General features: G+C 37.9%; 1 protein-coding gene across 1 annotated transcript in view; it reads right to left on the reverse strand.

The window, feature by feature from the left end:
* The window catches only part of BDP1 (B double prime 1, subunit of RNA polymerase III transcription initiation factor IIIB), a 52,135-nt gene that overhangs the window by 14,537 nt on the left and 22,061 nt on the right, over window positions 1–15,537 (reverse strand). Inside the window, exons 19-32 of the mRNA XM_056514785.1 lie at window positions 14,824–15,008; window positions 13,946–14,153; window positions 13,260–13,447; window positions 12,523–12,697; window positions 10,994–11,109; window positions 10,113–10,332; window positions 9,430–9,617; window positions 6,510–6,702; window positions 5,336–5,553; window positions 4,068–4,458; window positions 1,897–2,010; window positions 1,588–1,624; window positions 1,079–1,162; window positions 217–448 (exon numbers count right to left, since the gene is read on the reverse strand). Of these exons, the coding sequence (XP_056370760.1) occupies window positions 217–448; window positions 1,079–1,162; window positions 1,588–1,624; window positions 1,897–2,010; window positions 4,068–4,458; window positions 5,336–5,553; window positions 6,510–6,702; window positions 9,430–9,617; window positions 10,113–10,332; window positions 10,994–11,109; window positions 12,523–12,697; window positions 13,260–13,447; window positions 13,946–14,153; window positions 14,824–15,008 (2,549 nt within the window). The remainder of the gene's footprint in view (window positions 1–216; window positions 449–1,078; window positions 1,163–1,587; window positions 1,625–1,896; window positions 2,011–4,067; window positions 4,459–5,335; window positions 5,554–6,509; window positions 6,703–9,429; window positions 9,618–10,112; window positions 10,333–10,993; window positions 11,110–12,522; window positions 12,698–13,259; window positions 13,448–13,945; window positions 14,154–14,823; window positions 15,009–15,537) is intronic.

Consider the following 15,537-nt stretch of genomic DNA (forward strand, 5'->3'; position numbering starts at 1 on the left):
AATTTAATGAGAGAAAAACTAGCTGTAGATACCCAAAATTATATACAAACACTTCATGAAAGTAGTAAAGAAAGAGACAAGAGGAGTTTTTCCAGATTACGGACTGATTTCCAGATTACTTACTGCTTGCAAATCAATAAAAATGCCAGAAAGAACATAGCAACAGTAAGCAGCACAGGATCTCTCTCACTAAAGAAAATGAAGTAGTAATTTAACCTGGTGTCGGTAGCATCCATCTCTGAATATTCTTCTACACCTATTCTTGTGCCAGTGATTTGATGCTCTACATTCACGTTGTTTCCAACCTCAGAAAAAAGCAATTCCTTGATAGAGGTATCTGAAGCAAGCGAATACTGACTAGAAGCTCTATTTTCTTTGGAGTAGGTGTGAATTACAAGGCTATCAGCCATGTCCAAGTCATCTTGAGCAGGTGACATACGTGTCTGTTCTGGTTATAACAAAAAATAAGAATGGGAAAACGTCATTTAAAACTCAGGTTTGGCATGTATATAAAGCTATATAACTTCAAGCCTCATTTAACGAAGTTTGTATTCTCTAAAGACAGAGATTTAAATCCCAGATAAATACAATCCCAAGAGAACACTTTTTGTGGTAAGAATACAACAACCAACATTTGGGAAAATGCAGATAATAAATGTTATTAAAAAATCTATAAAAAACACAGGTAATTTCAGGTTGTAGCTAGTTAGGATGCAAAGGCTATGCTTCACATTAAAGGTCTGAAAAGAACCTTGAAAGTTACAGTCATTTAAGCATGATACCTTTCTTTCATCCAGTTTATGTGCCCAGATCAATTCAAACATGTGCTTCCTAAAACAGGTGCCAGAAACAACTTTGTAGCACTGATACACTTGGCAGTATTCAGTGGGGTGCCTGCTTCTTTCCAGCCAACCTGCACTGGCTGGACTCACCAGGTGTTACAATTCAATAGGACTAAAAGCATAACAGATTCTTGACCTCCTGCTATGCAGCAGCATGTGGAAGAGCTTTGCAGCCACTGCTTAGGTGGACCCAGAAAGCACAAGAGCAAGGCTTTGTCCCATAAATCAGATCATACCTTCAGTGCTTGTTTTTAACTGGAAATTTGGATCACCCATTGCAAGTAAAGTCATAGCAGCTTCAGTGCTTCCATCGTTAATTCCTGTGAAGTTGTTCACACACATTAAAAATCACAAGCATATTAATCAGAAATCCAGTTACCCGTAACCAGAAAGTATTTGACACTACCACCAATACAGTGAAGTACAGATTTTTTAAATTGACCTTATTTATGGATCAAAATGCTTGTAGACAAGCAGCCATTCTCATCTAGCAAATTCAAACTACTGTTAAAACACTGAGTAGCAACATGACTGCCTTTAATGGGTGTACTGGATACATGGGGCAAGGTGTTGACAGCAAGGGCCTGCCTGGACACAGCCAGTTCCAGCTGACCCTCGGCAGGACACAGCTGAACCTGTCAGCCAAGATGGTGGCACCTTTGGAAACATATTTAAGAAAAGAGGAAATGTATATGTTGGTAGCAAGTTAACAGGAAATACATGAGCAAGACTGTGTCATACCTACCTTTGTCCACCTCTGGATTCTCAGGTATGATTGTTCCCTTAAATACAAAGAAAAACAGCATCAAAGCTCTATATAAAATGACTCCATAATTTTTATTTAATGCTTACACATAAATTCTGTGCCCACAAGTTACCCTGGTTTTTAAAGCTAACAAAATATTTACTAACATAGTTTTCCCACAGTTGTGCCTCACATCTGTGTGGGACAGGTAGCAGTCCAATAAGCTACACAGTTACATTCAGACACTGCAACAAGAGACTGCTGAAACAGCTTTGTATGACCAATGAAACAAACAAAAGACATTCTTACAGCTATTGAGGTGCTTATTTTTTCTTCCCTCTGTACTGGTTGGATAGAAGCACACGGAAGAATTTCAGCATCAGTAGCCACCTGCACATCTGAGAGATTCACAGGTATTTCCAGCTGTAAAAGTAATTTTACAGTATTTCAGTTCATCAGACTCAAAAGAAAATCTGTCAATGCAAATTTTTATAAACCTCATATATTTAACACATGTTCAACATCTAGAGGGATCCTTTGCAAAAGTCATACCTTCTGATTTGAGAAGGAAGCAGTGGTATGAACAGAAGGCAGAACAAGTACTTCTACCTGTAGCTAAGTGGAAGCATCAGACCTAAGACCTTGTTTCTAGTCACTCATTTCTCCACCAAATTAAGTTATGCAGCTGAGACCTTTTATAGTGACTGTTGACCTCAAACGGGTTTTCTTAGTTTTTACTCTTTTTTTGCTTTCTAAGTCTTCAGGAAGGCAAAACAGTTCAGACTTAATTCCAAAGCAAGATAGGGAATAGACATGTATACACATAGAAACAAACCCACTCACCATTTAACCTATTTTTTTTCTTCAGCACTGTGTTTTCACTGAGAACTTCAGACATCTGACATTTTCAAAATGAGGACTTGAAATTTGAGAGAAAGTTTATGATATTTCCAGGGAAATTCTCACAGAAAACACTGCTCAGTCTGGGCTGCTCTCAAAGGCTTGCACTTTACAAGTACAGCTTGTAATGTTTCGACTGACCTATTTGAATTTTACAACAGCTGGGTCCTTGGGTATTTAAGCACATCCCCCACCAGTACTCATGTCTTGTAAGCGTTAAACTAGGCAACCTGATTACAATCCCCACACATAATATCCCACATCTCTGAAATCAAGGATTCAGCAAAAGTTTCCATGCAGCAACTTTGCTGCCCATTATTGTTCTAGAGATTTCTTGGTGCTTTGACTGAGCTTTAAATTATTCTGCTGTTTCACCTGGAGAAATAAGAGTGTGACTAATCCTGAAGACAATAAAAAGCAAGATTTCAATGGGCAAAGAGAGGAAGAGGACTAGCAGTAATAGTAAGCAAAAAAGTACTCAAAAGCAAAAAGCACTGAAGTGAATGGGAAGTAGTAATAACAGACAAAAAAAAAACAGAAAAATGTCTTGTACTGGATAGTTTAAGACCTAGGCATGACAAAAATTGCATGAAATAAAGGGTGAAGATTGTACTGGGCATGGCTGGGATGAAGTTAATTTTCTTCATACCAGCCCACATAGTGTTACCTTTTGGATTTATAACTACAATAGTGTTGGTAACACACCAGTGTTTTTCCACTCCCTGCACAATGTCGAAGTGTTTTTCCTAGTTTTTTACCCAGCAAGGAGGCCAAGGGTAAGCAAGAGGTCAGGAGAGCACACAACTAGGACAGCTGACCCAAACTGATCAAAGGAGAATTCTGTATCGTGCATTTACATGCTCAGCAAGAAAAGCTCAGGGAAAGATGGGAGAAGAGGAGGCATTTGTGGTTAGGGCGTTTGTCTTCTAAAATTAGTCTTAGACAGACTGAGACCCTGATTTCCAGAAAGTAACCAGACAACGGAAAGCAGCCAAAAATTCCTTATTTTGCTTTTCATTTACACGCAGCTTTTCCTTCATGTATGTAACGGTCATTATATCAATAGAGAAATCTTCTTGCCCTCCTTCTAATTTCTCCTTGTCGCACAGGAAAACAGAGTGAGCAAGCAGATTTGTGTGTCTGGCTGCTGGACAGGTCAGCCTACCTGACAGTTAAAAAAGTTTCACGACAAGGGGGACATGACATACAGAAACATTTTCGTCATACCCTCATTTCCTAACATTCAAATATGAAATTGAAGTGGTCCATTTGATCCATCTTGGGCCTCAAAATACATGGATGAGCATTGAGTCTGGGCCTATATTCAATCTCAGTAAACAAACTGGTAATTACTCTGCAGACCTATATAGTTTGTAAACATAATGACATAGCTAGATTTTAGACTGAGGTAGTATTAAGTCCAAAAACAAGTGTATGTGCCAAGTAACATCCCTACTACTCTCAACACCATTCTTAACTTGACCTTGGATAAAACCCAAATACTCAGAGATACAATTAGAATAAAATCTTTTTAAACAATCAAAACAAAATTATATATGTAGAACCCAGCTACACAATACCTCCTCCATGGTTTCCTGTATCTGCATAGGAACTGGTTTTGGAGATCGAAGACCTATAGGAACAAACACTGGAGCCTTGTTTACTTCCTCTGATGCAAAGCATTCATCTTCATCATCAAGCTCAAAGTCATCGGCCTCCTCATCCTCCTCCTCTTCAGAAGCCCGAAGGGTAACAAAGGTTATCTTTGAACTTCTGGGTTCCTTTCCAGATTTTCTTCTCTGTGTAGTTTTCAAACTTTTGTCCCTGGTAACACGCAGTTTAGGTTCTTGCCTTTGACTCCCCTTCTCACTACAATTAGCCTCACATTCAGAGGCAGAAGAAGTAGCAGTTTTTGGGTCCAACACATGTTCTGGCAGTGCTGCCTGTTTTGATGATCTCCTGAACTGCCTTCTAAAGTACAGAACAAAACCAATGAAATCCAAGACTTTCCAAAGAGAGGGATATTACAAATCAAATCAAACTCAATTAAAAAAAAGTTTTCATTGTGACCAACAATGCAAACTACTTACTTCTTAACATAATAGTGATAAATAAGCATTTAATCAGAAATTTAATTTCTTCCTGTGTACATAAGGTACTGACTGCAAATGTGTATTAAGCAGTTTCAGAATGATAGAAATCTTCACAACTGAACTGCAAGATACCAATTCTTTGATTAGAAAAGTATGAAATCATTTTAATTTGGGAACACTTCCAGCTGTCTTTTGCTAAAACTACACTAGAAGCCCCAAACTATAATACTTTAATTGATCAGACTATCGTTTACAAACTGAAACTGTTAGATGGTAACTACTTATCTGCTTTGGTTTCTCAGACAGCATTCTCTTCAATAATCAGTTACCTACAGTTTCCTTCTTCAAAATCATGGGCACAACCACTTTGAGTATCAAAAGTAATGACAAACTTTCCCCCCAAAACATTTGCCTTGGTAAACTGTGGCAGTGGGGAGTGGCAGCAAATGGCATCAGAGGACACTTTTAGAGCAAAATTTTTCTTTAGGTTAATCCCACAATCTCTGTGCCCCCAAATATAGGTACTCCTATAAAATCAGGAATTTATGTTGAAACCATGGGATGGATTGGTGAGAGTGCTGGTTGTTCATTTCATGAGAATAAAGGCAGAGTAAGAGATGAAGGAGTATCTGTAAGTTCAGATGGAAGGCACAAAAACTGACATGCTGCATGCACTCACATAACACATGGCAGAACTATGGCCAATAATTATCAATCAACTGAGTTTGGTTTATAAAACAAAACAGTTGTTTTACCTTGGGAAATTGTCTGAATGCTTTTCCAGTGAGGTAGAAAGCAGTGAATCATTATCTTGTTCTACCTGACTCTCACTCTCTGATGATATCCCTGGAGACTGAAGTGTAATGTCCTGCTTGATTCTTTTATGAGACGTTTCTTCAACATGCTCTGCAAAATTGTGTTTCCTTGTAGCTTCTGAGAAGGATTCAGCTTCCACTGTATTACTGGAGTTTTGCTGAACAGAGGAGATAATTATTACCATATTAAGTGCCAAACATTTGCAACTGGTTTTGCTGACTTAAATAACTCAGTTTGAGGATCTTGAGAACGTGCTCAGCTGTCATCTCTGATGACTTAGGCTATTCTTGCTCACTGTCTTTAATTTTGGACTCTGTAGCAGAGCTGTCATTAACTGGTATTATCTATGATGCATGAATTCCAAGTGCTGCTAGTAGTTAACAGAACAAGACCATGCTCAATTTATCAAGAGCAACAACTCTTTCAAAGCTGGAAAGATGAATCATTTTCTAAAACTATTTATTAATTTAAAGAACAATTTTCAGGTATGAATTTTTTTTGCCATGGGAACAAGGTAGGAAGAAAAGACTATCATACTTTATATAAAAGCATTTAAATATTATTCAACATACACATAGACAAATATCAGCAAACACAGTTCTGTTAACTATGGATACTTGGCTAAAATAATATGTTAATTAGAAGTTTTTAGTCATCCATATAGAAAATAGGGAACACCAGATAAACTTGACTCAGTTTTCACAGATTAGACAGAGATGGAACTAGTCTGGGCTAACTTAGGCCAAATTTGCTGTCCAAACTTTGTTCACACTCATTTTAATACAGATTTTAGGTAGTATCTGATATTTTCCATTTTCCAATTAATAACAAACAGTAAGTTATTTTTAAGAATGTTAGCACGCATTTATAAAGCACATTTCTGATCATATAAACCATAGAACTTAAGACAACAGTGTATATTAAGTATTTCCACAGTATTTAAATTCTAAGGCCATTTATTCTGAATAGTTTCCAATAGTGAATTTTGAAAAAGTCAAATAATCCCATTAAGATTTTCAAGTCATACACTGGATTTCTGTGCCAGCTATCTTTCTAAGAACTTTGGCAAAAGGATGAGGTATAACTGGCTCAAAATACATGATCAGCACTTACCCCTGATACACATGGTTTTAATAACACCAAAACCTCATCTTCATTTCTCTCAATGTTGTCCTCTTCTCTGTTTTCACACTCTTTGGGATAATCTCTTTTCCTATTAAGTCTCATTTGGTCTGGCCTTGGGTTCCAATGGGGTTCCCTTGCTCTCTGTCCACTTTCTTCTCCAGAACTTAATTTATCATTGGACCTACAAAAATATGTTTCAACTTTTACTTCTGAAGAACTACAAAGTACACTCTATAAACTATTTAGTACTTCTAGCTAGAAATGAACTTGTGTTTTGAATTTTTGTTTACTTCGGTGGCTACCTGTAAAAAAAACATAAAGGAAGGAAAAAACTCTGCATAAAGGAGTTAATTCATCTGCAGCAATGGACATTCCTGATTACTTTTAGGAAAGATTTTTTGGAGGGAAAACAACATTAAGTCAGAGAGATGGGAAAGTGTCAACATAGGTCTCCAAAATTAAGCAGCCATAGGAACATTATATTCATTAATTCCAGTGCTCAAGGTTCTGATTTCAAAAATGATAGAATTCTTATATCTGTTCAAACACATTCAGATCAGTAAAACAGAAATCCTGGCCTTCTAAGCTCATGATTTGATAAAAAAGGGACTAAGAGTAATCCAGAAGAATACAATTTAGTCAGCCTAATCTCAGTCCATGGAAAGTGATGGAACAACTAAAGCTGGAAACTACTTTCAGACACATGAAAGTTAGAGTAGTCAGGATGGATTCATACTGGGAAAGTTATGCTTAATCAACTTGGTAACATCTTTCAATGAAATGACTGGCTCAATAAATGAAGGCAGAGCAGTCCCCCTCCAGAGGGACCTGCATAGGCTGGACAAATGGGCTGACAGGAACCTCAGGAAGTTCAGCAAGGGGAGATGCCAAGACCTGCACAGGGGAGAAACAACCCGAGGCACCAGTGCATGCTGCAAGCCAGCCAGACAGAAAGCAGCTTTTCAGAAAAGAACCTGGCTGTCCTGGAGATCTCTGAGTTGAGCATGAGCCAGGAAGGTGCTGTGGCTGCACAAACTGCTAAGAGTGACCTGGGCTGCAGCAGGAGAAGCGTTGCCAGCAGGCCGAGGGAGGTGATCCCTGCCCCTTGTTCAGAACTGGTGAAGCCACACCTGGAGGACTGACCAGTTCTGGGCTCCCTGGTAGGAGATACTTGGACACGCTGGAGACAGCCCCTCAAAGGTCACACAGATGGTAAAGGGCTGGAAGCATCTCTCCTATGACAAAAAGCTGAAGGAGCAGCAACTATTCAACCTGGAGAGAAGGCTCAGGGGGATCTCTTCAACAGCTCCACCAAAGCCCAAGGGAAGGGTGCAACTAGGACAGAGCCAGGCTCTTTTCAGGGGTGCCCAGTGACAGTTCAAGAGACAGTGGGCAAACAGTGCAAGACAGGAGGTTCCTTCTGAGCACCAGGAAATTCTGTGAGGGTTACCAAGCACTGGCACAGGCTGCACAGAGAGACCGTGGAGTCTCCATTGTTGGCAAGTTTCAGAAGCTGTCTGGACATAGTATTGGACAACCAGCTCCAGGTGGCTTAACTGGGGGGTTGATCAGAAGACTCCTAGCAGACCCTTCCACCCTCAACCATTCTGTGAGTCTTTGGAAGTCCACCATCACAGAAGACATGAAGACTGTCAAATAAGGCCCTTGTCTTATTATCACAAAGACTTTGGACATGATTGCAACATAAGTTACGGAAGAGATTTTAGAGTTTTCAAGTTGAAGAGACAGATGCAAAACAGAAGTTAATTCCTGAAAACAGCAAAATTGTAAAATAAATTGATTTGGGTCTGCTCTGTGTAAGTTAAGACTGAGCAAAAGGTAGCTTATAATGTAACTCAGAATTATCACTTATAAGTGGCACTATCTGTCTCATACTTCACATATAAGCATCATTACAGAACTTCTCCTACTGGAAAGAAAAATTGAAGAGACTCAGAATATATCTTACAGAAACATAAAATGGGCTTGCTGTCTTCTTGCCACTTCTCAATTAAATGGGAGTGCAAATGGAGCTGCTCAGCCTTTGTTAAACATTCATGGTGCACTGTACCCCAAGAGTTTATTAGTGAGAAATTCAGACCCTAAACCCTTGCATCTGCTCTCACCCATGAAGTACCCTCTAAAAAGGAAAACAGCCTTCAAAAAAAATCCCCTAATCCTGTTAAAAACTCTTACATGACTTAAGAATGCCACCTAGTGATTTCACAGTACGTAGTAGATATCACCTAATACAACCCAGAGCCTGCGGTTCCAAAAGCAAGTGCAGTACGAAAACAACTAGACAAATGCACAAAATTTTTAAAGTACTTTTGCAGCTTAACCCCAGCTGGCAAGTAAGTGCCATGCAGTCAGTCAGTTAGTCCCCAGACCCCAGGAGAAGGAGAATTGGAAAGAAAAGGTAAACCTTGTAGGTTTAGATAAGAACAGCTTAATAACCAAAACAAAGTAAAATATAAAATAATGAAAAGGAGACAAACAGAGGGGAGTGAAATGCAAGGAAAACAAATTATGCACATCTGCTCACTGCTTGCTGCCTGATGCCCAGCCTGTTCCCAAGCAGTGTTCAGCAGCCCCTGGCCAGGTCTCTCCAGTTAACAGACTAAGCATGATGTTCTATATTATGGAATATCCTTTTGGATATTCAGATGAGCTGTCCTGGCTGTGATCTGCTTGTGCACCTGCTCACCAGCAGACTATGAGACACTGGTAAGACCTCAACTCAGAGTAAGCACTGCTCCACAACAACTAAAATGTCAGTGTGTTATCAATGCTATTCTCATATTGAATCCAAAATGCAGCACTGTACCAGCTACTAAGAAGAAAATAAATTCTACCCAAGCTGAAATCAAAAAGAGAGATTTTTGATTTTGTCAACAGGTAACTTTACCTTTCTGTGGTATCCTGAATGCTTCCTATAGCATCTGTATATAGACACTCTTCTTGCTCATTTCTGCTGTTGCAACTTGGTGATTTTTTAGAAGAACAAAGCATTCCTGATGTCATGCTCCCTGAATTTATGTCTAAATTGTCATTCTCAGCCAAATTCCCCACAAGCAACAATACCTCCATGTCACCCTTTGATGTGAGAAAAAAAAAAAACCAACATTAGCACTTGTAAAATAAAGTATTGCAAATTATGATCAATTTGTTAATTTGAGATGAAACTTCACTTAAAAACTTCCAAGAAGTTTATGGCATCATCACTGTTTCTTGTTCCACTAGGAAGGCATTTAGCTAACAAAAACAGATACTATAACCAATATAGTCCTTCATGAGAAGCTATCAAGGAGCTCAGGAGAAACCCAGCAACAAAAATACAGCATGTAGGTAACTATTCATGTATCATCAATATGACTGAAATGTCAAAGTTCAAGTGAACTTTGTACATCTTATCAAAGTGTCACAGGATTTTGGAAAACTCTATAATAGATTGCAAATATTGAAAAATAATTCCTACTAGGCTGAAATTCATTAATGCATTTACAACAGCTCATTTAGATGTCTTAAAAACAGCTAGTGTGGAACCAAGCATCAGAAAGTGTCATCATAAATAAATTAAGAGAATCTCACTTTTGAGGAGAGAGGGTTTTCAGATTCTTCTGCCGCAGGCAGATTCTCTCCTTGACTCATTTTTTCTTCATCTGGGGCAGCAAGTTTTTGTACTACTGGACATCCTTTTTCACTGTTTGCTCTTTCTAGGTTTGGTCTAGCTCTTGGAGACTCAGCCTTTATGAATTGTTCTGGTTTCAGAGTACTCAGCTTGCCTTCTTGGGAGGTAAATTTTTCATCACTGGTGAATTTAAAGCAAACAAACAAAACCAGAAAAAACACATTTGACTTTGGCTGGGAGAGAAATAAAGCACTTCTGCACTTAAGTTTTAAATCAATACTTACACAAGACTGCTTTAAGATAGATAAAATGATACTTTCAAATGTATTTCTCATTTATGGTTAACTTTAGAGCAGAAAAACAAAAAGTCTTTGTCAAGGCATTTTTAATATAAAAAGTAAGTTGTGTTGCTAACCACACCAACATCAAAGTATCAGCAGTCTAACACACACTGAAGATCTTATTTTACCAACAGTGGCAGTAAAATAGAAGAGCACATGGATGGATCAATGAAAGTCAAGTCTCTGACATTTCTCAAAATTTGTATTTTACATATCTTACATGTGTGATTGTTACTTAAGCAAATGCAGATCCAGTAATAAAAAACCTTTGTCAAGAAGACCTGTGAGCTCACACAGATCAAGTATGTACCAGATAAACAATGACAAGGAGTGCAGCTAAAAAAATGTTCTCTGAAAACACTGGAAGAAGCTGTTTGTAGGTACTGAAAATGAAATGCTGTAAAGACAAAAGACAAGGAACAGAAGAATTGACAATTGCAAAGGTGTCTCATTATGCACAAATGCTTTTCAAATGCAATTTTCATAAACTCAAACCTCACCTGCTTTGTTCAGACAATAAGGTTTCAGAAATAGAGAGCACCTGAGGCACCTCTTGCTGTTCCTGTTCTTCTTTGCTCAGTACATTAGCTTGATACAATACAGCTTCATTTTCACCCTTTAATTTACAGTAAAAGAAGCATGAAGAAAAATAGAAGTATGTAAGCTTCTGAAAGATACATATATTTTATATACAAGAATAGAAACAATGTTATTTTCCCAATTGGAATAAGGGCAAGAATCATGTTACCGTAATTCAATTTATATGCAAAAAGAAACAGAAGTCCTCAGACTCCTGGGATACCTAGAGTTAAGCTCTTAAATACTATGTGCACCCAAGCATTATGGGAAACACTTAGTCTATTTAGTATTCAATCAATTCCCTAATACATGAAGCACTGTGGAAACAAGATACTTCAGCAAATGGAAAGCCTTTGAAAACTGGACACTGCAGAGGGCAGCACAGACACACCCAAGCCACAATAACACAACCTCAAGATCCAGAAGGCCCAATAAGTTTTATGTCTATATTTGCTACACTGGTTCCACAAAGAAGCCACTCAAATGTATCTTTCACCTCTTCAGCCTGTGTCAGCTTGATTAATAAAGAGGAGCATCAAATCTGCTCCGGTTCTACAGGTTTCCCCAGTACAGAACAGATGCATGTGCATGGTTCACACGCCACAGGTCTAGAGCAGCCAGAGCTGAACCACAAGAAACTATCGCAGCTAGGGATGAGCCGACTGCGGCACTGAAGGAAGATGGGAGGTGAGACATGAACGCAGGACACAAGGACTTTTCACAGACTCAAGAACAAAACCAGCTATAACCAAACATCATCCAAAACAGTCACTTTTGCAAAGTTTAGCTGTATTCCACACCTAAGGCAAGTCTACACAGATACCACTACCCCGTGATACGATTCATGCGCAACTCACAAAATGGTTACAGAGAACACATCACACTGTAAATGGCTTCCGAGGATTTCCACATTTTTTACAGTCCCTAGTACAATGTCTGTGGGGATACACAGTGCCAGTTACTCTTATGAAATAGCGGAGTATCAGGTACTGTATTGATGAGGGCAGTTAAAGCTTATCAAATTTAAAACCACTTTTTTCATAGAAATAGGTGTTCTCTACCTTCACTTGAGACATTATACTAGAATGCCCAACAGAGATGTGAGTCATCCAAACAGGAAAGATGAAATCAGAAAAAAAAAAGCTAATTTTTATGCACTTTTGTCATAGAGGTTGTATAAATGTGCATAATTTTTTCCTATCATGCAATCCAACCAAAAGCAGATCCTTTGTAAAAAAAAAAAAAAAAAACAAAAAAACTTCAAGTTCAAGACCTTACTGATTGCATACCTACAATAATTCAGCTTACCAGAGTTTGGGAATTTTTTTTCATTTCATATACTGTCCCAACTTCAGGCAATGCAATTTCACTGTTTTCTTTTAACTTCATAAAAGTGAACATGCACTTCAAACCAAGTTTGAAGGCAAAGCTCACTCTTAGTAAGGCTTACCATGACAGTACTGTCAAACTCATCGTTTTGCTTGGCTTCAGGCTTTCTCTTCCTCTCATTTTCTGATGTTTGTAACTCCTTCTTTCCAACAGTGCTTACCAAGTTTGGCTTGTACCTCTTGTTCCGTGCCAGCTGGACAGGTGGAAGAGGTGTGTATTGACACTCTTCTTGAGTGCTGCTTTTGTCAATGATGCAAAGTTAAGACAGCAAAAATAATCCAAAACTTGGTACAAATGCATATAACAAATATATACACAGGTCCATTAGTATTTCATGCAAAAAACACTTGAGTTTTTAAGAGAAATCTTGTGAACTAGAAGTTCAGCTGAGTTTAAATTACAAACTACAATGTTCCAGCAAAAATTTCGACGCACTGGTCTTCTAAATGATTCCAACAACAGAATTAACTAACTCACTAAAGGTATTAACTTACTGACTACTTGTTGCTATAAAACCAAAGCAATTTTCATATGGTTTCTTTGGTAAGGAAACTAGCATTTCCCTGCTTACATGGAATGAATCCAGGCTTTGAGATGATGAAACAGTAGAGTAAATGCTTATTAATGTCATGCTTAGCATAGAAGCTACTAAAATTGTAGTATCACTAGTGTTAAACTATGAGAATGGAAATTTTGTGCTGTATTTTCATTAGTCTATGTTTGCCAGATGGCACGATGATTTCCTTGTAAAATTCTTTCATTGTTACAGCCAAGAATCAAAAATAACTAAGCCCTTACCCTGCAATAGTAGTAGAAATGTCATCTCGGCTAATTTCAAGGTGACAGAACTCCAGTTCACCATCCTCTGATCTTGAAAATGTTTTTGGAGACTTACAACTTGGCCTCTCAGGAACCTGCTGAGAGGAAAGTGACTTCTCCTTTTCCAAGGATTCTAGTGTGTTTAAGACTTCACATTTTCCTGCTTTCTGAAAAATGTAAACAAAAGAACCAGAAAAAGCTGTAATAATAAACCAAAAGGAGACTTTATGATGTCCGTGAAGTTTGGTACTTATTACTGGCTGAAAAACTCAAGAGAGTTCTTTGCCCTCTCCTAAAAAACTCTTCTGTAATCGCTAACTAACGATTTCCTAGTCTTTCCTGGACAAATACACACTTTTTAATTTAAGATAAAATAGCTTGAAATCTGTATTTCCTCTGTGCCATCTTCCACTAATACATTTTCTTTCTTCCCGGTCAACTCTATAATACCACCTTGAGTCAGAAAGACATCTGGACACATAACAAGAGATTCAGTCATTATTTTCTCCTCACATATGACCAAATGAAAAGCACACAAGTTTTAATGCAGAAAATTTTAGCTTTTGAAAAATTTGTTTCAAAAAGTTAACTCTGTATTTTTTAAATCACCAGTTCACAAAACCAAAAGCTCAAATGTAACTAAAGGAAAAAACCAAAAGCCTTACATCTGTGTCAGAAGGAATGCTACATTCACTATCACACTGTGCCAAACTTCCTTCTCTGTTGGCATCTTTCTGTGATAAACCTTTACTATTTACATCCAGAACTTCCTTTCTACTCGTCATTCTTAAGTTTGGCTTTGGTCTCTGGAATCGTGTCCTCACTAGCTGAGCTGATGATACAACAGTTTTCTCCTCTTGCTTCTGAGATTCCCTACAAAAATAAGCAAAAAGAACAATCAAAGCCATGGGACAAAATGGCATATTTGTATACAGCTCTCGGAGCAATAACAACATTAGTGACATGAAAAAGATCCAAAATAACACAGTGATCATCACCAAAAGCCTCTGTATCTTACAAGCAGGTAAGCAAAGGTAAGTTGACTGCCACTTCCACTTGAGAGATGGAAGATAATTTGAGACATTCTAGAATGATATATATATTTTACGAATACCTTCCTCTAATTATGTCTAGAGCTACCCAGCAGACTTACAGAATACCTGTGCTTGACTTTTTTTTTAAGAGATGCTTTAATAGGAAACCAGACACTGTACCCAAGAATTTATAGAAGCACACTGGGATGCATTATGGAGACAAACATGGAGAAGACAATAACAGGGACTGAGTATCAGAAAGATGCATTTTTCTGAAAATTAGGACAATAGTTTAAAAATCAAATTAACCTCCAACAGCATGTAAATTTAATGCTTTCAAGCTTTTGGAGTTCTGTTGGCTAAAGTCTAGTATTGTCTTGATTAAATATGTCTTTATATACATAAAACTTGTTTGTAATGCTGGAGTTGAATGTAAAATGGTATAATACCTAGAAATACTGATAGCTTTGAACCATCCATTTTTCTCCATTAAAGTGAAATAACCTTACCTTGTATTGGAATCTGAAATCTGTTTCGAGACATCTGACAATTCCTTTTCACTTTCATAGCTTTCTGCGTCTGAGGACTTTTCTTGGAAACACTGTCTTGAATATATTGAGTTCATCTCAGAATCTGTAGAAACATCCTCTAATATCACAGTAGATGGCTGAGTGTTTTCATGAACTGTTAAATCCTAAAACAAATAAAAGTTCCACTCTGTTAAGAGGATATATCTCTCTTCTAGGAGAGTAGGAGAAAAATGAGAAAGTTTTAATATTTTCTACAGAAACACTAAGACTTCTCTTGCTTCTTGTGCATCCAATTAATACCAGTGCCCACTATGAAAGAAAAGTTTTTCTTTATATTTTCTCTTTTAAGTGGTTAATCTTCTGAGACATTTTTTCTCTGCATTTCTCTTTTCAGATCTGGTATCACAATACAACAAAATGAGACATATTCCATTTCCACATAAGCTGGTTTTGACTAGGGTAGAGTTAGCTTTTTTCACAGTGTCAAGTATGGGGCTGTGTTTTGGGTTAATGCTGGGTTGATAATACAGAGATGTTTTAATTATTGCTGAGCAGGGCTTACATAGAGCCAAGGCCTTTTCTGCTTTTCATATTGCCAAGCTGGAGAGGAAGTCGGGGGCGCATGAAAGGATGGGAGGGGACACAGTCAGGACAGGTGACCCCAAGTGACCAAAGGGATATACCATGTCCTGC

This window comes from Oenanthe melanoleuca, chromosome Z (assembly GCF_029582105.1).
Source record: "Oenanthe melanoleuca isolate GR-GAL-2019-014 chromosome Z, OMel1.0, whole genome shotgun sequence".
Classification (NCBI taxonomy): Eukaryota; Metazoa; Chordata; class Aves; order Passeriformes; family Muscicapidae; genus Oenanthe; species Oenanthe melanoleuca.